General features: G+C 38.3%; 1 protein-coding gene across 9 annotated transcripts in view; it reads right to left on the reverse strand.

Moving 5' to 3' along the window:
• REPS1 (RALBP1 associated Eps domain containing 1) overlaps positions 1-24082 on the reverse strand; it is an 88160-nt gene that overhangs the window by 31184 nt on the left and 32894 nt on the right. For 8 of the 9 annotated variants that reach the window (XM_023190970.2, XM_023190965.2, XM_023190962.2 and 5 more), the window contains exons 2-8: positions 13411-13534; positions 11201-11397; positions 10919-11072; positions 10196-10320; positions 9551-9713; positions 9212-9275; positions 7059-7213 (exon numbers count right to left, since the gene is read on the reverse strand). In XM_023190970.2, the coding sequence (XP_023046738.1) occupies positions 7059-7213; positions 9212-9275; positions 9551-9713; positions 10196-10320; positions 10919-11072; positions 11201-11397; positions 13411-13534 (982 nt within the window). The remainder of the gene's footprint in view (positions 1-7058; positions 7214-9211; positions 9276-9550; positions 9714-10195; positions 10321-10918; positions 11073-11200; positions 11398-13410; positions 13535-24082) is intronic. The other variant, XM_023190964.2, reaches the window with a different exon arrangement.

Below are 24082 nucleotides of genomic sequence, written 5' to 3' on the forward strand. Positions count from 1 at the left end.
TGTTCATGACTTTTAAGTCTTCAAGGAAAACTACAAATGGTAACTTTTTCATTCATATTTAAAAGACAGGCACAAGCAATGCATATGTAGAAAGATGAAATTTAAGATATGCTTTGTTTTTTATTGAATGACATTATATGCATCAAAAAACTAGTAAGTTCTATTTCCAAAATGAACTCCACTTTTCCCCAACACTTCACAAAATGGAAACTTAGTAAGCAGACCTTAAGAGAGTTTATGAAACTTATTCAATAAAACTACCTTAAAAGAGGGTCTATGTAGAAGACTAATTGTTTTCAATTAAAACCAAAGGTTTAAAAAAACCAGAGTAAAAATGTCCAACAAGGTTTGAAAAGAAACAAAATATTCACCCAAAATTCTTATTAAACTGAACTTGCTGACTTTTTACAGCATTGATCAACATTTGACAGTAGTGATCAACATCTGACTCAACTATTATAGTTCAAAGAATATTACCTACAATATATAGGAGGTTCCCATTATCCAAAGAAAGCTAAACATGGGAAAAAATCCATTTAAAGTTAATCCATTCAAAATAAATACTAAAATTTCATAAAGAGGAAAACAGTTAATTGGAGCTTTATCTTAAAAACTTACAGAGAAAATAGTGGAAATAGAGTATAAAGAACAAAGAATGAAAGATAAAATGGTGGCTCATGCCTATAATCCCCACACTTTGAGATTGGGAGGACAAGGCGGGCGCTTCACGAGGTCAGAAGTTCAAGACCAGCCTGGCCAACATGGTGAAACCCCGTCTCTACTAAAAATACAAAAATTAGCCAGGCGTAGTGGCACATGCCTGTAATCCCAGCTACTCGGGAGGCTGAGGCAGGAGAATTGCTTGAACCTGGGAGGGGGAAGTTGCAGTGAGCCAAGATCGTGCCATAGCACACCAGCCTGGGCGACAGAGCAAGATTCCATCTCGGTGGGGAGGGGGTGGGCGGGGAGAAAGATAATGTTACTTTTTTGGGGGGTATAATTTGGTGGCAAAATTAAAAAGCACTAATTGAGTCAGTGAACATTTACTGAGGGCCTATAGGGTTCCAGGCTCTTGAGACCCAGTACTGAGCAAGACAAGGGTCCCATTCCCATGGAGTTCTCTTTCTAACAGAGGAAGACAGAGACGTTCATCTTTCATTCACTTTTGACTTTCATAGCACAACTGCAAAGGAAAAAGGTCACTTCTACAAAAAATAATTGTAAGTATCATTAATTACTCCCAAGGATACTTACTAATCTGCTGAATTTGAAATCATAATCCTTTTTTTTTTTTAGAGACAGGGTCTCGCTTTGTCACCCAGGCTAAAGTGCAGTCGTGCGATCACAGCTTACTGTAACCTTGAATTCCTGGCCTCAAGTGATCCTCCCACCTTGGCCTAGCAAAACGCTTCTGGCAGCCACTGTGCCTGGCCCAAACCACAATCTTTTAAAGCCCCTGCTATTGTTATTGCCCTCATAGAGTTTTTGCCCTTCAAGTATCATCTGCCCTTGCTTGTCAATGTCTTTGTCTGGATTTGAGTTCTATTTACTCCGACCGAGTTCATTAAATGGTGTATCTTTACTAATATCTGTAATTCAACTGTACTGATTTATCAACTACAATACCCAAATATCTGGAAAGAAATGACACACGACAGAGAGACACAGCAGGGTAGGCAGGGAGACAGACAGTGACAGAGTATGTCTGGGGGGTAGGAGTGGTTTGAGAAGTAATTTCTTAATTAGAAAGCTAATGATAAGCATTAGTGCATATTTTCATTTTTTTTCCTCTGCAACTAAGGGTACCTGAATAATGAATTTTCAAAAACAAAGATTCCAGGTTATGTGTATAAAACAAAGATATACATATAAGCATGTTCACTGCAGCAGTGTTTTAAAGATAAAGCCAGAAAACAACCCCAAAATCCATCAATAAGAAACTGGTTAAAGCACATCATATTATGGAATACTTTGAATCATAAATGCGATGGCTCCATATATTATTGTATTAGTCTGTTTTCACACTGCTGATAAAGACATATGAAGACTGGGCAATTTACAAAAGAAAGAAGTTTAATGGACTTACAGTTCCACATGGCTGGGGAAGACTTCACAATCATGGTGAAAGGCAAGGAGGAGCAAGTCACATCTTATATGGATGGCAGGAGGCAAAGAGAGAGCTTGTGTAGGGAAACTCCCCTTATAATACCATCAGATCTTGTGAGACTATTTACTATCACAAGAACAGCATGGGAAAGACCTGCCCCCATGATTCAATTACCTTTCACCGGGTCCCTTCCACAAACCTGAGAATTCAAGATGAGATTTGGGTGGGGACACAGCCAAACCATATCAATTGTAAAGTACAAAGATGTACAACATTGTAAGAAAAAAAAAAAATCAAGGATGTATAGTATGATTGCATCTGCATAAACACCAATACCTGTGTGTAGGTTTTTATATATATGTTAAAAATTTCTGGATGAATATGAGAAACTCTTAACAGCGATTTACTTACACAAAGGTAGTCTCAAATCTGAATTTATGTGGATTTCTAGTAAACTATTCATGGAAAGTCTCATAAGCCTTCTCTGGCTTAAAAAAAATTCATGTTGGAAGTACTTAAGAGTTTGTAGATCCATGCAACGCACTCTATAAACAACAATGAAACATCTGCCCAAATCTACTGTGTAAAGTAGTGATCATGCGGAAGGAGATGGATACAGGGAAGCACACATCCCTTTCCCTCTTTCAGCATCTCAGAGATTGGCGAGTTGCACATGTGAGTAGTGTGGTGTAGAGGTAGAAAACAGTTAAAACTCATTGGCTCAGTCATTTAATCATTTCAACAATGTGAATGTCTGTCTATTCCTGTACTCAATTTGCACCTTGCTAGGTACTGAGATATAATGAACAAAACTGATTCAGTTCCTACCTTCCTAGAAGGCTCTAGTCTAGTTTGAGATAAAGATATGTATCAAACAATCACAGAAGTACATTAAAATTGCAACTGTGCTTTGCAAAGGAGAAGATTCTTTAGACATTAAAATGTATAGTACCTCAACGTGTTTGTGGCAGGCCATCTTAATATTTTTTTTTTTTTAAAGAAGGCAAACACTCTTAAAAAGCTAAATATTCTTTTTTTTTTTTTTGAGACGGAGTCTTGCTCTGTGGCCCGGGCTGGAGTGCAGTGGCCGGATCTCAGCTCACTGCAAGCTCCGCCTCCCAGGTTTATGCCATTCTCCTGCCTCAGCCTCCCGTGTAGCTGGGACTACAGACGCCTGCCACCACGCCCAGCTAGTTTTTTGTATTTTTTAGTAGAGACGGGGTTTCACCATGTTAGCCAGGATGGCCTTGATCTCCTGACCTCGTGATCTGTCCGTCTCGGCCTCCCAAAGTGCTGGGATTACAGGCTTGAGCCACCGCGCCCAGCCAAAAAAGCTAAATATTCTTTAATTCAGTTTCAGAAAGCTCTTTCTGCAGATGAATTTTGTATGCTTTCCTTTGTAAGACAACAAAAATCAAGTTTCCCTTTCTACTTATTTTAGTTGCCAAATTCAGTGCTGATGTTATACCATCCATATTCTAACTCAGGTCGACAGAAGTACTTCTACCTATAATCCTTAGTAGTTCTATTTTATCTATGATTTAACCCTGCATACCTGTTCAAGTAATTTTGGAAAAAATGCACATTTACCCCACCCAGTCTGCATGCCTATAGAAAGCCTAGCATGTTACTCCAAGGAGCTATAACTCAAGTGACCACTGCTCACCATCTATTTGCCTCTAACAGTTAAACTTTAAGTACAGAATATTTGTGGAACTAATGTTTTAGTATGTCCCAACATCATAAACCTAGGATAACAAATCGCTATATTTTCAAAGGTAGAAAAATGTCAAGAAAAATACCTTCCTTTGAAAATGGAACACATATAGAATTAATCCAATATTAGTACAGTGCCTGGCAAAGTGGTATGTTTTGAGCATACTACAATAAATAGGATACATTTCCCTTATTTCAAGGAATTCAGAGTATAGTGATAGAAAGGGGGGAAAAAACCAGGATTTAGTGTGGTATATTTCAGTAATTAGCATGTAGAAAATGCTATAAGAGACCAGAAATGAGATAAACCACCTCTGTCTATAGTCAGAAAGGCTCCACAGAGGAATATTTACAATAAATTCTAATCTCAGCCAAAAGAAACTATTTGAGTATGACCCTCTTAACCGTGACCTTTTAAAAACACAGTTATTTTTTCTTTTTGTTTTTTTTGAGGGGATGGAGTCTCGCTCTGTCCCCCAGGCTGGAGTGCAGTGGCGCAATCTCAGCTCACTGCAAGCTCCACCTCCCTGGTTCACGCCATGATCCTGCCTCAGCCTCCCGAGTAGCTGGAACCACAGGCACCCACCACCATGCCTGGTTAATTTTTTTTTTGTATTTTTAGTAGATGGGGTTTCACTGTATTAGCCAGGATGGTCTCGATCTCCTGACCTCGTGATCCACCTGCCTTGGCCATCCAAAGTGCTGGGATTACAGCTGTGAGCCACCGCGCCCGGCCAAATCACAGCTATTTTTATAATTTTTTTTTCTTTTTTAGGACAGTCTCACTCTGTCACCCAGGCTGGAATGCAGTGGCGTGATCTCGGCTCACTGCAACCTCTACCTCCAGGGTTCATGCAATTCTCCTGCCTCAGCTTCCCAAGTAACTGGGACTAAAGGTGCACACCACCACACCTGGCTAATTTTTTTTTATAATGATTTTTACGGATACTGACTGACCCACAGTGTTACAAAACAATTTCTATACTCAAAGGACCTTTTGTCATGTGAATCTCAGGTTTATGATAGGTGGGGAAAAAATGATAATTTGTATTACATCACCCCAGAATCAACAGAATTCCAAAATTTATCATTTATAAATATGAAAAGCAGATTTGAATGTAATATAATACCATGTGATCCAAATGTTTACAATAAATTTGGTCAGAAAACCATATGTTGTGAGGGGAAATAAAACTATCTGGGTCTGTGATAGTTTCAAAATTATATTTAGGGCAACAGTGCATAGATATACACAGGCAATAAAATCAGCCTGTCTTTGTTAAACAGATCCAACAGGTGTAAAATTAGACAAAAAGATAAATGCCCAGAAAAAACTTCCTGAATCATCAACCTTATAGATCAAATTTACAAAGAACTTGATTTTTATGTATGCAAAAGCCAGATTCACTGACAAATATAGCAGACAACAGAATCAGACAAGCCTCTACAAAATCACCTACAAGACATTAAACTTCATTTAGTTTCTTGGATTATTGTGCTGTTGGTTTTCAAAGGCTTGAAGTCATATAAAAGCTCTAGCTACAAGTCCAATTTCTAAATCAATGAAACTGAAAGTGTGAAGTTACCACATTTTATTCTCTCTTTTGGTTGCTATCATAGGTGTTTAACAAAGAAGTTGTTTTTATTTCTTAAGTAGGTAAATCAAAGTACTTTGAATCAAAATTACCTAATAAAGATACTAAGCTTTCAGCTTAAGTTAGAGGCTGACGCTTCACAACTACCTGAAATAATCCCCAAATGCTAGGATTATCATAGAAAAATGTGCTTAGGAAATTAAAATCAATGCCATATTTTTGGAATCAACCTATTGGTTGATAAAAGGTCAGTGTACAATTCAGGTCCTGAAATGTGAATGGCATCAAATCCACATTTCAGGTGGAGAAACAGAAGGGAAAAATACAGTAAATGATTAGAACTTGCCCAAGGTCACAGGCAAAATTAGCAAAACTAGAAGCACATTCAGATTATTGACTCCAAGGAGACTGTTCTCTTTGTGACAGTAATTTCATACATCTGATTCCTTCTGTGTAATTTAGACAGAACTAAGCCAGATATGTATATTTTTAGGTTAAAGAGATGCTGCCTGATAGAAAAATGCCCTTTTGAGGGCCAAATTCTATTTGAACTTCCCTTTTAAAAGTATCAAATTCTTTCCATCATCACATCCAAATGAGAATTTAGATAGAAACACTGAAGACAATAATTTATTTTAATTAGGCTCATTAAGAATTAAACATTAGATTTCCTTTTATTCATTCAGAATTTAAGAAAAATGTACTAATTTTTAGCCCTTGATATTCTTCTTTTTAAAGAAAGGTCCAGGCCGGGCATGGTGGCTCATGCCTTGTAATCCCAGCACTTTGGGAGGCTGAGGCGGGCAGATCATGAGGTCAAGAGATACAGACCATCCTGGCCAACATGGTGAAACCCCGTCTTTACTAAAAATACAAAAATTAGCTGGGCATGGTGGCATGTGCCTGTAGTCCCAGCTACTCAGGAGGCTGAGGCAGGAGAATCGCTTGACCCGGTTGGTGGAAACTGCAGTGAGCCGAGATCATGCCACTGCACTCCAGCCTGGTGACAGAACGAGACTCCGTCTCAAAAAAAAAAAAAAGAGAAGGAAGAAAGAAAGAAAGGTCCCAATAAATACGAGTATTTCGCATTCTTGTTAACAACACAGCATTCTCTAAAATCAAACACAAAAAGTCCAGATTTCTTTTGAGTCTGCAGAAGAGAGCTTGGCATTTTAAAGAAAAATGGTCACAACTGTAAAAATGGTCACAACACAGCTATTCTTAAGTCTCTGTAAAGGTCTAATGATGAACCAGGTAATTTCCCTTCATCAAATTAAGACGTATTAAAGAGAAAAATGTTTATAATGAAGATGGGTTACTTTACCCACTTGAGACAATATTTATCACAATTAAAGGATAGCAAAATAACAAGACACTGAAATGCTCTTCAAATCTCGGCAAGCCACAAATATAAAGGTAAAATAGTGGTATCTATTACTTATCTTTATTTTTAAAAGTAGACTGAATAAGACAAATCCAAGTTTGGCTCATACATCCTATTCTGATGACAAATCTATGTACACTTGATGAAGTATCTTGGCTATTAAGCTCTGGTCAACCTCTATCTTGATTTTTCTTTCAGAACCAAGCATTACGTTTATCAAAGCATGCAAACAGCTCTCTTTAGCTCCCAATCTTACCTGCTGAATCTTCCAAATCAATCAGTTTGGGCATTAAGCTTTCAGGAAGTTTTTCTGGTAAATCATAGCCGTTCTTCCTAGCAACCACCAGATGAAAAGCAGCACAAAACTCATCCAGTGTCAATGCACCATCTTTATCAAAGTCAGAGAGTTCCCTAGAAGATAAGTTTATTGTGAATATAATCACATTCCGCTTTGGATCCTTTCATTTCTCAAAAAGAAGCAAGAGAAATATTTTCCATGAGAAAGAGCAAAAACTCAGTAATCATAAAAATCCCATACATGGAAAGATGTGTAATACAGCAAATGTAGCAAAATGTTACCTGCAGAATTTAGGTTGTAGTATATGAGGGTTTATGGTACTATTCTTTAAGCTTTCCTGTGTGTTTGAAATTCTCTAAAAAGTGGCCCTAATAATTAAGGTCACCAAAAAGAATGACCTGTAACTTACATGCATTTTTAGAAGGCACACATAATAAGTCAGTGACATTTTTTAGAAGTTTGCTTTTATGTTATCAAAATTCACCATGTATGTACTTTATTTTTTGTTTATATTTTTTTAAGGTGGAGTCTTGCTCTGTCGCCCAGGCTAGAGTGCAGTGGCATAAGCTTTGGCTCACTGCAACCTCCACCTCCTGCTTCAGCTTCCTGAGTAGCTGGGATTACGAGCATGCGCCACCATGCCCGGCTAATTTTGGCCAGGCTGGTCTCAAACTCCTGACCTCATGTGATCCACCTGCCTCAGGCTCCCAAAGTGCTGGGATTACAAGTGTGAGCCACCGCGCCCGGCCAACATGTACGTACTTTAAATCACTGAGTAGAACTGCAAGGCTTAAAACAGAAATACAGCCACTCCACCTTGCTGTCTATGCCCTTTCCTAGATACACAGACAACCACTTTTGTCTTTATTGCCTTAAACAAATAGAATGCATGTATTACTAGTTTTTGAGTTTTCAGTTTTAGGTGTTATCTACCTACCTTGTACTAAGCACTCTATGCTACCAAAAACCTATTAAAAATGATTTAGAATATAGAGAAATACATTGATACACACTGGAATTAACATTTATGTTTATCTGGTAATCGTTTTTTACTTATTTTTGAGACAGAGTCTCACTCTGTTGCCCAGGCCACAGTGCTGTGGTATGATCTCAGCTCACTGCAAACTCTGCTTCTTGGACTCAAGCAATCCTCCCATGTAAGCCTCCCAAGTATCCAGGACTACAGGCTTGCACCACCACACCTTGCTAATTTTTTCATTTTTTGTAGAGACAGGGTTTCACCATGTTGCTCAGGTTGGTCTTGAACTTCTGGGCTCAAGCAATCTGCCTGCCTCGGCTTCCCAAAGTGCTGGAATTACAGGCATGAACCAAAACTCCCAGCCTGTGTTTTCTGTTTGGTTTTGTTTTTTTGAGACAGAGTCTCGTTCTGTCACCCTGGCTGGAGTGAAGTGGCGCGATCTTGGCTCACTGCAACCTCCACCTCCCGGGTTCAAGCGATTCTCGTGCCTCAGCCTCCCCAGTAGTCGGGATTACAGGCATGTGCCACCATGCCCAGCTAATTTTTTTGTAGAGACAGGGTTTCGCCGTGTTGCCCAGGATGGTCTCAAACTCCTGAGTTCGGGCAGTTCGCCTGCCTCGGCCTCCCAAAATGCTAAGATAACAGGCATTAGCCACCGCGCTCAGCCCCCGCCTGTTTTTATAAAGTAATTTGTGATTACACTTTGTGTTCTAATGGCCAATTCCAACCATATTGCAACACAGCTATTCTTAAGTCTCTGGTTAAATGGAAGCTAACACCATTCCTAAAGTTATGGCATGGTATAGGACTTAACTAAACTTGATAAAACACCAATGGGATAAATATAACCATGTATGTGCAAACTAACTTTTATCTCATGCATTATGCTAGCAACAAAAAGACAGCTGATACAGCTTAAAGAATTTTAGCTCTTTACAAAGAACTACTGTATCAGTATCACTTATTTCTTTTCTGCAGAATAAGAGAGAAGCTGGCTATTGTAAGGCAATACTGAGTTCTTTGACAGCATTCTTGAAGGGTTAGTTGTTTATTTTTTAAGGCTCTAAAATCTACCTGCTAGAAACTCCTTGGAAACAACCCAGTTACCCAACTAATGATATACCACACTTACCAAATATGAGAAAGTTCAAGAATAGGAAGTTTTGATTTTGTAAAAAACTCTTTAGCTGCAGATCCTGAAATATTAAAACAGTGTTGTTTAATGTTATTCTGAACTTACGGATCCACGAACAGAATGTAAGAGTCTTAGACTTTTTTAACTGGGAAAAGATATTTTTAATATGTGAATATGTCATGTTTTTGGCTCCCAGTGATTATAAATTCTTTTTAGACAAATAATCTGATAATTATTTTATAATTAAAATCTATGACCAATAAACAGTATCTTTGAGATTATGAAATTGAGACTGTCCTGTCCCATCTAGAAGAACTTCTGTTTTCAATAACTCACCTGGAATAAATCCGTTTAGATCAGGCTGAATGGTTTTAAACTGATTTACATAATACTGTCTTTGTTCATCTGTTATTTTCCAGGGATCATCATAACTACTGGATTGCCTACGAATTTCAATGGCAGTTGTAGCTGATGCTACAGTTCGTACTGTTGTCTGGTCCTGTAATGAAACATTTTTTCCTCAGTACAGTAGCTACCTACATGATTATATGGACCAAGATTGCTAGGTTATTTATCTTTGAAAATAAAACTTGCTTTTTGTGGATATTTAAAATGTAAAACCACATATCTGTTACAGTCAGATTATTGGATATGTTTTTGCACAATGATTATAGAAATGAGTAGAATGACAGCAATTATGCAAGCAACAGAAAGTTATGAAAATGTGCTAAGAAAGGCAAGCAAATATATTTCCAGATGCAGAAACCTTTCAAAACTTCACTAGGAAATCAGAAACTGAAATAAAATTAGCCAAAACATTCCAATGATAACAGATTTGAAATAAACAGAGCAGAATTTTGCTTTTAAATAAATAAATGGATTTGCATTTATAAAATTTGCAACAGCAAAATATAAAAATGATGACTGGAGCAATACTCTGAATGAAGCAAATAAAAATGCAATACCAATAAAATGTCACACCTGGACAGAAGCAGGATGCATGGTTAAAAGAGTACTGGTTGGTGGAGTATCTGCAAAACTGACCCAGTTTTCTTGAGGTGGAGGTGGGGAATGCCCTGACCACACTGCATCACCAGCAGAAGAACCTATAAGGAGAATGGGTAAACATGCTGACTCATGTTTGAGGAAAAAACTTAAGTTATCAGGAAGTTTTCTTTCAAAATTACTCTGAAGAAATCTAACAGTTTCCAAAATGGAATCTTTTCTGTTCAATTAGAAATTATACCTCATTTAAATATCTTCAATTATTTTGTGCTCTCCTTGTCAATAAAATTTATGTGATTTATACATAATATTCTGGGAAATAATTACTCATTTTACCTTTAGAGAATCTGGTATCCATAAATGTGTCTAAGCATCATAGATACACATAAATGCAATTACCACTTTTCAAGGCAATGTATCCACTTACAAATCTCCATAGTTGGCTTTTCCTTTTATTTAACTTAACTTACAATTAAAAACTGTCTTGGAGGCAACTCCTGAAGGAATATTATCAAGTTTCCTTCAATTTACAACCATAAATAATTGTTATTTTTAAAAAATCTCTAAGCCAGGTTCTGTGGCACAAGCCTATAATCCCCACCTACTCAGGAGGCTGAGGCAGGAGGATCATTTGAACCCAGGAGTGCAAGACCAGGCTGGGCAACACAATGACGCTCTAATCAATAAATCTCTAAATACCTGATTGTGCTTCACCAAAGGGAGACCAAAATGGCCCAGGTCCCGCAAGAGGCCTCTCACTATTCCCACCACTGGGATGACGGCTGTGCTTCCTCCATGTGTGCGGAGAAGTTGGTGGGGATTGCTGTGGTGAAACTACTGGGGAGGCAGGTTCCTAGAAAAGAACAATATTTTAAAATTGCAATTTTAAGGAGACATGTTAATTATTAAGCTACCAATAAATGTTTTAGTGAAGCATTTGCACAGGGCATCAACTGCTAATATTTACATGCATGTGATTACCTGTGCATCTGCAGATGTACGAGCCTGAACCGTATCATGGCTTACGGATCCCTTTTTCACTTGCCCCCTGCCAGGTGGTGGGGGAATTACACCAGAATATGACCCTTGATTTTCAGAATCTGAAGAATATGAGGCTGCATGGCGAGATTCCTGTTCATTTTTTGAAGCAACAAATCTTGGCAGAGGAAGGTCCTTTACTGTTAACCACAAAATAATCATTACTTTAAAATAAAAAAGGACATATATATTAAAAACTAAAATAAGACATGAATTAGATATTAGAATTTTTGTAAAAATGGATACAGAAACAAAAGACACAAAACGTCTACCACCACAAAATTTGGACCATAATCTCCCTTACATTATTCAGGGAGACTCTTACCTAGAAAGAAGTAATAAAACCAAATTGTCCTTCTAGTGAGTGATAACAATGGCTATATCAAATGTCTACGTATGTTTAGCCCTACACTTGTCATTGAATATTTATTTCACCTCGTAACTACAGTACACCTGTAAAGTCCCTATTTACAGATAAGAAAACTGAGGTTTCATGATGGCAAGGTCATGCTCGTAGTAACTGACAGGATCTAAACCTAGGTCAGTCAGACCCCAAAGCCTAGGCTGCTTCTACTCACACTGGGTCTTTAAAGTAAGATTTTAGACCTCTAAGTAAAACACAGAATATGTCACTAAGTCTGAGATAGATTTAGAAATTTTCATGGCAGAAATTCCTAAAAACACCTTACTGTTCACCTACCAAAAACATGGTACACAGTATTCTATTCTACATTCAATTTTAAATAGAGGAGAAAGATGAAGGACTGAAAAACTGTTTGCAGGTAAATCATAAGTGATACTTTTAGACCAGAAAAAATACAGCTACAGAATCATTTCAGAGGAAACTGTACTTACCTCCATTATATGATTACCTCTGTCTCTCTTTAGAACCTCCACATGAAGGAGGGAAACTATTACACTTATTCAATATACATGTAAAAGAATTCAAAATTACCTGAAAAGAATGTAAACTCCCAACACTAGAAGAAAGATGTGCGGCAAACTAGAGGTCCACAATGAAAACCTCCGCTGACCAATAAACTAAACTGGTACTTAAAACTATTTCTACAAATTCTCATATTTACAGAATTTTACAGCAATTTTTCTGTACAGATTATTTTAAAAATCTTAATTTTTCTCTTTCCCCTTTACTCTATGAAAACGAAAGAACCCTCTACATTTAAGTGCCTATCTTTGTAGACTTTCTATCTTCTTTCACATCAACAAGTCTCTAAATACTTGAAAAACAAATTATCTGATGATGTAACACTTTGATATGGTTTGACTCTGTGTTCCCATCCAAATCTCATCTCGAATTGTAATTCCCACATGGGAGGTGATCAGATCATGGGGGCAATTCCCCCATTGCTGTTCTTACGATAGTGAGTGAGTTCTCATGAGACTGGATGGTTTAAATGTCTGTAGCAATTCTCTCTTGCGCGCTCTCTCTCTCCTGTGGCCATAAAAGACATGCCTTTCTTTCCATTCACCTTCTGCCACGATTGTAGGTTTCCTGTGGCCTCCCAAGTCATGCAGAAGTGAGTCAATTAAACCTCTCTCATTTATACATTACCCAGTCTCAGGGATTTCTTTATAGCAGTGTAAAAATGGACTAATACAAACTTGTAATGCGGTCAGATGTCTGTAACTAGATTTTAGTCTGCCAATATTTTAATATTGTCTCTATCAATCAAAAAGTTTAGGATAACTGTTACTTCTTAATTTCAACTGGAGCCTCCATAGCCTTCCCAAACAAACAAAAATACAAAGTATAATGTTGTTTTATTAGAAATGAAGAAAACAGGGATGCTATGTATGAAGATGGTCACTATAATTTATCATTTACCTTAATAAAACTATTCGCTTAAAATATTTCTAAATGACTTTTAGTAAATTCTTAAAAATTTGCCATTTGAACAGTACATACAGTCAAATACAGATGAAGTACATATACTATGCCGTAATAAAAGACAGACATATTTTTCTAGTATTTTCAAGTGAGAAATGCAAGGTAGTGGGAATAAAGTCATGACACTTCACTCAAGGTCACAAATGCCACTATAAGATCAGAAAGACACAAGAGTTCTATTGACTTGACTTCATTTGTAATAGAAGCCTATTTTCTTTCAGTTACTAGTGTACTCTATATTTACCTGTATTTATACTTTCCACTCTTAAAGGGAAACCAGACTGGGCAACAGCTACAAGTTTCAAAGCAATGTAGAACTGACTTCTTCCAAAATAACCAAGTCTTGTTGCACCACAAAGCTCCATGATCTATAAGATAACATAATGTTAACATTAAGATTCACGACAAAATTCTCCCTTCAAAAATAAGCAGCTACCCAACTTGTTTGTAATGTCTCAAAATATCTATCCAATAGATGGTTTAATACAACTGACAACCAACTTCCTCAAGTTTCAGGTTCATATGTTTACAAACAAAAAGTCACTGTTTTGCAATAAAGTCACCGTTCTCCTATTTATCAGAATCCATATGATTAGCAATTCTCTTAGCAAAAAATTTTTTGTTACGAGTCACAAGTTTAAAGAAACAATGTACCACCCACTCTTCTTCATAAGCACTGCACATACAATACGACAATGTGACTAAGAGACAATTATGCAGCCATTTAAAGTGATAGTCTTTAAATGACATAACAACATGGAAAAATGCTAAGGATTTATCATGTGGGGAAGAAAGGCAATATACATAATTTTAACCATAAAAACACAAATTTTGAAACTATTAAAAAAAAAAGTCTATCACAATTTTTTAGGTGAGATTAAGAGTCGGATTCTTCCCTCTTATTTTCCAAATGTATTTAATATGGCTACACTACTGTTCTTTAAAACGAACAAAATTTGTCTGTCCTTTTATTTAAAGCATGAAAGTGTTCAAGGATCTACATTAATCATTCCAGTCTTTCAACAAGTATTTCCAGACTTGCTAGCGCAAGTAAATATTACATTCGAAAAATAGAATTTCAGATTACAAAATTATAATTCTAAAAGCTGGAGGTTTCTACTATGCAGATATTATAATCTTATCTTAAACACTAGGCATCCCTGTTGTATCTTTTCAAATAATACAAATTTTTGTATAGAGAGAGCAGTTTTAGTCTGTTTTTCCAAAATGCTCAAAGGAAGATAAAGTATCTGAGACGCTGTGGTATTAAGTCCGAAGAAAAGTATTTACAGGACTTCAAAAAAAGCACCTATTAACGATTAAGCAATTGTATCACAACAATAATAACCATTTGTTTACATACACAAAAAGAGTCATTTTTGCTGGCTGACCAGCACTGAAAGAAGTTCCTGTTCCTGCCATGTCCTTCTGAAGAAATTTAAAAGGGCTAAGAGAATAAAAAGGCAGGCTAACACCATTAAGGGAACTATGAGGAAAAGGAGAGTTAAAAAAGGAAGGCCACGCGGCCCCAATCCTCTACTCTTTTCTGCCCACTTGACGCCTTGCAGAGGATCATTACATATCTCAGATACTTTTGTTTATATAACAATGCATCTAATGTATGCCAGGTATACGCTAGACAGAGGGAAGACCTAAAAGGAGTTCACAGTATGGTTTGTTGACATTTTGGGAAGGCACCAAAAAAATGGTTAGAAATGAGGAGGCAGTGTTCAAGAAGGGAGACAGAATCTCAATGCTGTTTTAATTGGTATTTATTAAAAGTTTTATATTTGTTAGTCATTTGCATAGAAATGCAAAAAGAATTTCCTGACTTGCCCAACTTGTTCTCTGGCAATTTGTAATGGATTGTTAATCTTCTTTATTCATTTTAAGAAGTTTTATTATGGCCAGGGACAGTGGTTCATGCCTATAATCACAGCACTCTGGGAGGTCAAGGTGGCCCAGGCCGATCACTTGGGCCAGGCATGGTGGCTCATGCCTGTAATCCCAGCACTTTGGGAGGCCGAGGCGGGTGGATCACGAGGCCAGGAGATCGAGACCATCCTGGCTAACACGGTGAAACCCCATCTCTACTAAAAATACAAAAACTTAGCCGGGTGTGGTGGTGGGCACCTGTAGTCCCAGCTACTCGGGAGGCTGAGGAAGGAGAATGGCGTGAACCCGGGAGGTGGAGCTTGCAGTGAGCTGAGATCATGCCGCTGCACTCCAGCCTGGGCGACAGAGCAAGACTCTATCTCAAAAAAAAAAAAGAGTTCAAGACCAGTCTGGCCAACACGGTGAAACCCATCTCTACTAAAAATACAAAAGTCAGCCAGGTGTGGTGGTGTACACTGGTAATTCTAATTCTAACTACTCAGGAGGCTGAGGTGGGAGGATTATTTGAACCCAGGAGGTGGAGGCTGCAGTGAGCTGAGATCAAGCCACTGCCCTCCAGACTGGGTGACAGACTGAAACTCCGTCTCATTAAAAAAAGGTTTTATTATATCATACATATTGACTTGCAAACTCTCATGGAATTCATTCATTTATTCAATGACTATTTACTGAGCACCCTCAGGAAGGAAAGACCGGAGTGTAGCTGTAAGTGTGTGTAGTTTAAGTGTGTGTAGGATTGATGGGGAGGAGGGAATGCAGCAGATGGAGCTGATGACTTAGGCAGAAGCCAGATCATATTGTACACGTTGTTTTCTAGTTTATCTGTTTTTTCCAAAAAAGCTGTTTTGGTGATACAGAATTTTCAATTTTTATACAAGCTTATCATTTCCCCCTTTTAGGACTTTTGGGTTTGCTAGACTTAGAAAAAAGGTCTTTATACATGTTTTCTTCTAGAATGTTTATGATTAAAATTGAAAATATCCAAATCTGACAAAACTGGAATTTATTTTGGATGAGAAGCAAACCAGATATCCTTTTGATCCTCCTCAATAGTTAACCATTGAGGCCAGGAGCAGTGGTTCATGCCTGTAATTGCAACATTCTGGGAGGCCAAGGTAGGAGGACTGCTTGAGGCCAGGAGTTCAAGACCAGCCCTGGCAACATGGTGAGATCTCATCTATATGAAAAAAAAATTTAGTTAAAAATTAACTGGGGCCGGGCGCGGTGGCTCAAGCCTGTAATCCCAGCACTTTGGGAGGCCGAGACGGGCGAATCACGAGGTCAGGAGATCGAGACCATCCTGGCTAACACGGTGAAACCCCGTCTCTACTAAAAAATACAAAAAAAACCTAGCCGGGCGAGGTGGCAGGTGCCTGTAGTCCCAGCTACTCGGGAGGCTGAGGCAGGAGAATGGCGTGAACCCAGGAGGCGGAGCTTGCAGTGAGCTGAGATCCGGCCACTGCACTCCAGCCTGGGTGACAGAGCGAGACTCCGTCTCAAAAAAAAATAAAAATAATAAAAATAAAATAAAATAAAATAAAAATTAACTGGATGTGGTGGCACATGCCTGTAGTCCCAACTACTCAGGAGGCTGAGGTGGGAGGATCACTTTTGCCTACGAGTTTGAGGCTGCAGTAAGCTATGATGGTGCTACTTCACTTAAGCCTGGGCAACAGAACAAGACTCTGTCTCCCCCGCAAAAAAAAGAAAAAGTTAACCATTTATTAAAAAACTCTTTTCTCCATTAACTTGAAAAGCAGCTCCTATATTTACATGTGCTTATTTCTGGGTTCCTTATGTTCCAGTTTTGTATGCTAGTCCTGGAGCTGTAACCCAGTGTTTTAATTACTTTAGCTCTGTAATATTTAAACATCTGATAGGATTAGTCCACCCTCGATTTTTTTGCTGTTTAGAAATTTCTGAATTATCCTCATATACTTATTCTTCTAAATAATCCCTAGAATCATTTGTCAGAATAAACTGAGATTTTACTTGGGACAGCAATTGATTTTTGGTCTTGTTCCAAACCTTAACAAGACCACTTCTAGTGTTTTATCATTAAACATGATACCGGCTAACACTCTGCAACACCTTTGGTTAAAGAAACTCTTAAGGCCGGAAGCGGTGGCTCACACCTGTAATCGCAGCACTCTGGGAGCCGAGGCGGGCAGATCACGAGCTCAGGAGTTCAAGTTCAGCCTGACCAACATGGAGAAACCTTGTCTCTACTAAAAACACAAAATTACCACAGGGTGTGGTAGCACATGCCTCACATGCCTGTAATCCCAGCTACTCAGTAGGATGAGGCAGGGGAATCACTTGAACCCTGGGGGCAGAGGTTGCAGAGAGCCAAGATCGTGCCATTGCACTCCAGCCTGGACAACAAGGGGGAAACTCCGTCTCAAAACAAAACAAAACAAAAAGCTAGTTCTAGTTCTGTTCTTCTAAGAATCTTGTTTTGGGTTTTATATTTTCAAAAACCACTTAAAGATGTTAATTTTATCATATGTGGATTTTGTGCAGAAAACTAAAAGATCATAATTTTCTCTTTGGTCCACTGATATTACTAAGTATATTAAGATATAAGTAAGTATATTAACAGATTTCCTAACATAGAACCATCCTTTGATTCCTGGAATGAATTTCATTTAGACATGGTGTATTACTTTCCCAAATAATATTTATAAAATATTTTCACCACAATCTTAGAACAATTAAGTTTTAAAGCATACATAATCTTTGCCATGCTTTGGAGTTGGTGTTATACTGGCTTTTTCAGCAGAACTTGCAAACTACTTTTTTCTCTCTGCTCTGAAATACTTTAAATAGATTAGGAATTAGGTGCTTCATGAAGATTTGAAATAATTCACCAGTGATACAGGTGAGGCAATAGCTCTCATATGTTTTTTAGTTTCTTCCATTCTATCTGAAATAAGCTAGGTTTACTATCTCTAAGATTTGATAATGTCCTAGAGAATCATTTATCATCTCCAAATTTTACAATTTCTTATCATTCAAAGCGATCCCATTCTTTTAATTTCCTTTTATGGTAATTTCCTCTTAATCTTAATTATGCATATTTGTATGCAGTTCACTCTTTCTCTAGCACAGTTATCTGACCATGGGGACCACTTGAAATACCTGTTAGGATCGGGAGCGGTGGCTCACTCTGTAATCCCAGTACTTTGGAAGGCTGAGGCGGGCGGATCACGAGGTCAGGAGATCGAGACCAGCCTGACCAACATGGTGAAACCTCGCCTCTACTAAAAATACAAAAATTAGCCAGGTGTGGTGGCGCACACCTGTAATCCCAACTACTCGGGAGGCTGAGGCAAGAGAATCACTTAAACCCAGGAGGCGGAGGTTGCAGTGAGCCAAGATCGTGCCACTGCACTCCAGTCTGGGTGACAGAGCGAGACTCCGTCTCAAAAAAAAAAATACCTGTTAGGATACAGATTCCCAAACTACTCCCATTAGATTTCTAACTCACCAAGGAAACCTAAACCACCAAAGGCCAGTTGGTGATTGTTGCTATAATACTGAAAACTATCATGCTTTTTTTTTTAATGTTATAAAATATACATGCTCATGGTAAAATAAAATAGTAGTTAAGGATATAGAATTTAAAGTTCCTATATTCCCCATCAAACGTAACAATTCCTCCTAGCCAGGGCAATTAGGCAAGATAAAGAAAGGGTATCCAAAGGAAGAAGTCAAACTCTCCCTGTGTGCAGATGACATGATCTTATATAAATGGAAAAATCTAAAGACTCTACCAAAAAACCCTCAGATCTGATAAATTCAGTAAAGTTGCAAGATAACAAAACCAATATACAAAAATCAGTCTTTTTTTCTTTTTTTTCCCCCCTGAGACGGAGTCTTGCTCTGTCACCTAGAGCTGGAGTGCAACGGTGCGATCTTGGCTGACTGCAACCTCTACCTCTTGGGTACAAGCAATTCTCCTGCCTCAGCCTCCTGAGTAGCTGGGATTACAGGTGTCCACCAACACCCTGGCTAATTTTTGTATTTTTAGTAGAGACGTAGTTTCACCATGTTGGCCAGGCTGGTCTTGATCTCCTGACCTCAAGTGATCCGCCTGCCTCAGTCTCCCAAAGTGCTAGGATTACAGGCATGAGCCACCACACTCAGCCTACAGCCAACTGATTTTTGACAAAGGTGCCAAGAACACTCACTGGGGAAAGGACAGTCTCTTCCATAAACAGTGCTGGGAAAACTGGATATCCACATGAAATAGCGAGTTAGAGAGAGAGAGAATTTTTTTTTTTTTTTTTTTTGAGACGGAGTTTCGCTCTTGTCACCCAGGCTGGAATGTAATGGCGCAATCTCGGCTCAATGCAACCTTCACCTCCTGCGTTGAAGTGATTCTCCTGCTTCAGCCTCCTGAGTAGCTGGGATTACAGGCACGCTCCACCATGCCTGGCTAATTTTGTATTTATAGTAGAGATGGGGTTTCTCCATGTTGGTCAGGCTAGTCTCAAACTCCAGACCTCAGGTGATTTGCCCACCTCAGCTTCCCATACTGCTGGGATTACAGGTATGAACCACCACACTGGGCCAAATTACATATTTTATGAATGAAATTAGATGCCTACCTCTCACCCTATACAAAAATCAACTCAAAATGCATCTAATACCTAAATATAGCACCCCAAATAATAAAACTACTAGAAGAAAACATATAGGAAATGCTTCAGTATATCAGTATGGGCAAATATTTTATAAATAAGACCTCAAAAGCATAGGCAACAAAAGCAAAAATAAACAAATGGGATTGTATCAAACTAAAAACTTCTGCACAGCAAAGAAAGCAATCAACAGAGTAAAAGACAACTTACAGAATGGAAGAAAATATCTGGACACTAACCATCCAACAGGAGATTAATATCTAAAATATACAAGGAGCTGAAATATCTCAACAGCAAAATAAATAAATACATAAATAACTGATTTAAAAATGGGCAAATGATCCCAAAAGACATTTCTCAAAGCAAGTCACATGCATGGTCAACAAATACGTGAAAACCTACTCATCACTACTAATCATCAGGGGAATGCAAATCAAACCACAATGAGGTATCATCTCACCCCAGGTAGGCTGGCTATTATAAAAACAAACAAACAAACAAACAAAAACAAATGCTGGTGAGGATGCAGAAAAAAGGGAACTCATATACTTCTGGTGGGAATGCAAACTAGTTACAACCACTATGGAGAATAGTATGAAGTCCCTTAAAAAGCTACAAATAGAACTACCAGCAATCCTACTACTGAGAATTTATCCAAAGGAAAGAAATCATTATATCAGAGAGACATTGCACCCCCATGTTTACTATGGTACTATTCACAATAGCCAAGATATGAAATTAACTCAGGTGTCCAACAACAGATGAGTGGATAAAGAAAATGTGCTATAATATGCCATGGAATTCTACTCAGCCGTAAAAAAGAATGAAATCCTGTCATTCATGGCAACACGGATGGAACTGGAGGACATACGTTAGGTGAAATAAAAGCCAGGAACAGAAAGTTAAACTTATATGTGGAAGTTTAAAAAAAAAAAAAACCTGATCTCATAGAAGCAAAACAGAGAACAGAGTATACCACTTGCTAGGAAGGGTAGACAAAGGGAGGAATAAGGAGAGATTTGTTAAGGGATACAAAATTACAACTAGATAGGAGGAATAGGTTCTACCACTCTAGGATGGCCACAGTTAACAATAATATATAGTTTCACATAGCTAGGAGAAGGATATTGAATGTTCCTAACACAAAGAAATGATGGCCGAGCACGGTGGCTCAAGCCTGTAATCCCAGCACTTTGGGAGGCCAAGACGGGCGGATCACGAGGTTAGGAGATCGAGACCATCCTGGCTAACACGGTGAAACCCCGTCTCTACTAAAAATACAAAAACTAGCTGGGCGAGGTGGCGGGCACCTGTAGTCTCAGCTACTCGGGAGGCTGAGGCAGGAGAATGGCGTAAACCCGGGAGGCGGAGCTTGCAGTGAGCTGAGATCCGGCCACTGCACTCCAGTCCGGGCGACAGAGCAAGACTCCGCCTCAAAAAAAAAAAAAAAAGAAAAAAACAAAGAAATGATAAATGTTTCAGATGATGGATATGCTAATTACCCTGATTTCATCACTATTCATTATATTAGGGGTATCCAATCTTTTGGCTTCCCTGGGCCACACTGGAAGAACTGTTTCGAGCCACATATAAAATACACTAAAACTAACAATAGCTGATGAGCTTTAAAGAAAAAAAGAATCACACACACAAAAAATTTCATGATGTTTTAAGAAAGTTTACTAATTTGTGTTGGGATGCATTCAAAGCTATCCTGGGCCACATGCAGCTTGTGGGCTGCAAGCTGCACAAGCTCGCATTATATATTTGAAACATCATTATGTATCCCAGGAATATGTACAATTATTAATTCTTCTAAATAAAATGAAAATAAAAGGTGATTACATAAGACAGGTAACTTTTTAATCCCGAGGTATCCTATTAGCTATGCAATATAAATCTGAAAGCAACTTGTAATAAAGCTACCACATTGGTAAACTTAAAGGAACACTTCTTTTCATATATTCTAATTTTTTTCTACGTGTATACAAACACACAAGCACACATCTTACACAAGTAGGGTCACTGTACATAATTTTTTTCATATATTACTCAAAGATTTTTCTCTATCTGCGTACATCTCATTTTTTAATAAAGCATTTCATCGTGTGGATGGATGTGCCTATCACAAATTAACCAATGCCCTATTGATGGATATTTAGGTTTTCCCAGTGTTCTATTACAAATAATATCGTAAACAATTTTGTACATGTCTTTGTGCACTTGTACAACTATAGAACAAATCTCTAGAAATGGAATATGCTTTCCACCATAGTCCACCAGGTACAGTGGCTCATGCCTGTAATCCCAATATTTTGGGAGGCTGAGGCAGGAGGATTGCTTGAGGCCAGCATTTCAAGATCAGCCTGGGCAACATGGTGACACCTTGTCTCTACAAGAAATAAATATATATATATGTAAAAGCTGGGTGTGATGGCACACCTGTAGTGCTAGCTACTAGGGAAGCTGAGGTGGGAAGATCACTTGAGCCCAGGAGCTCCAGACTACAGTGACCTAGTAACTATGCTACTATACTCCAGCTTGGTCAACAGAATGAAACCCCATCTCTTTAAATTAAAAAAAAAAAAAAAAAAAAAAAAAAAGGCCAGGGGTGGTGACTCACATCTGTAATCCCAGCACCCTGGGAGGCCGAGATGATTGGATCACGAGGTCAGGAGATCAAGACCATCCTGGCTAACACAGTGAAACCCCGTCTCTACTAAAAATACAAAAAAAAAAATTAGCCGGGCGTGGTGGTGGGTGCCTGTAGTCCCAGATACTCTAGAGGCTGAGGCAGGAGAATGGCATGAAGCAGGGAGGCGGAGCTTACAGTGAGATGAGATCGCGCCACTGCACTCCAGCACGGGCAACAGAGCAAGACCCTGTCTCAAAAAAAAAAAAAAAAAAAAAAAAGTTGTGTGTGTGTAAATAACAGTCAAGTACTAAAAACTATGAGTGACTATTACATCTAACTGACCAGCACAAAATCTTGGCTCTGTGGTCTGAGACAAGAGAGGAAAGTTAATGTTTTCCTTAACTTTACTGGCTTTACCAAGGAGTATCAGCCTAGAGAAGTCAGTACTTCTTTTCTCAATGTTTCATTCCATAATATTTACCAAAAAGCCACTAACTTCTGGGAAAAAAGATAAACTAGACTGTAGTTCACTTAACACCTGTACAGATCAACACGGCTAGGAAATCATGGTTTACGTCGTTCACACAGTACTTCAGCAAGAACCCAACTTTACTGTGCCTCAGTTCCCTCATATATTAACTGAGGAAAATAATACACTACCTCACGCAGTTGCTGTGAGCATTCAATGAGACTGTATTCAATAAAGCACTTCAACAAGTATCTGGCCCAGAAATATCATTATTACTTTCCATTTAATACCCTGATCACAGTGGACTTTATATAGTTAAGAGACTTCAATGACTAAGTCATTTTTGAAAACCACATTTTCTTGAGAGCCAAGAGTTAATGCCTTTACGCACTAATATGAGTGTTATAATTTCTGATGGAAAGCCTTCTAAAATAGATGCTCTCATGTCTTCCTAAGCATTTGCAACTTCTGAGCCCAGGATTTTACCTGCTCTCCCTTCAGGACTCTCATTAAAATGACAGTAAGGGAATAAATCCACAATAATAAAGGGGAAGTTAGCTGACAGAAAATTTCAATAATTTTTTGCAATTAGAAAACAGAATAGTGATTAATGAAGTAAGGCGGAAAAAATGAGTGCCAAGAATACCCATGGAGAAGAACCAATTTGCCCAACAAAATCCAGAGACTCACCCAGAAATGCTAGGTATGACTAGGGATGGGACTAGGACAGAGAATAAAGATTCCCATTTCTACTGCTGCTCACAGATACTAGCAACCACACCCTACCCTCCAAACAAAAGCAAACAGACAAACAAGCACTGGATGGTGGTATATCTAAAAGAATGAAATGTTAGAGAAAAACTAGGACAGCTGGTATAGACTTTGTTGTTGCCCGTTAAGTCTTTCCAGAACTTACTAACCCCAATTAAGGATCAGCACCCGACCCACCCCACCTAAAGTAAGACAGCCTTTTAAGAAGCGATTCCCCACCCCTTCAAAAAAAGGTAAGTGACACCCAAGTACACAGAACTCAGTTGGTTTTTCTATTGTCTCATCCGTAAATATGAACAGCTTACCAAAGATCAATAAGCACCTGGGAAAGCCTATAAAGTTGAAGAGGACTGCCAAATTTACAAACAGAAAAAAAAAACCACACAGAGGGAAAGAACCTTAAAAATACTCTAGTGCGTATTCTCTAATAGATTTTAGAAAATACTCCACTCGTAAAACAAGAACAAGATACTATGTTTAAAGAACAATCAGAGAGCAA

This window comes from Piliocolobus tephrosceles, chromosome 5 (assembly GCF_002776525.5).
Source record: "Piliocolobus tephrosceles isolate RC106 chromosome 5, ASM277652v3, whole genome shotgun sequence".
NCBI classification, from domain to species: Eukaryota; Metazoa; Chordata; class Mammalia; order Primates; family Cercopithecidae; genus Piliocolobus; species Piliocolobus tephrosceles.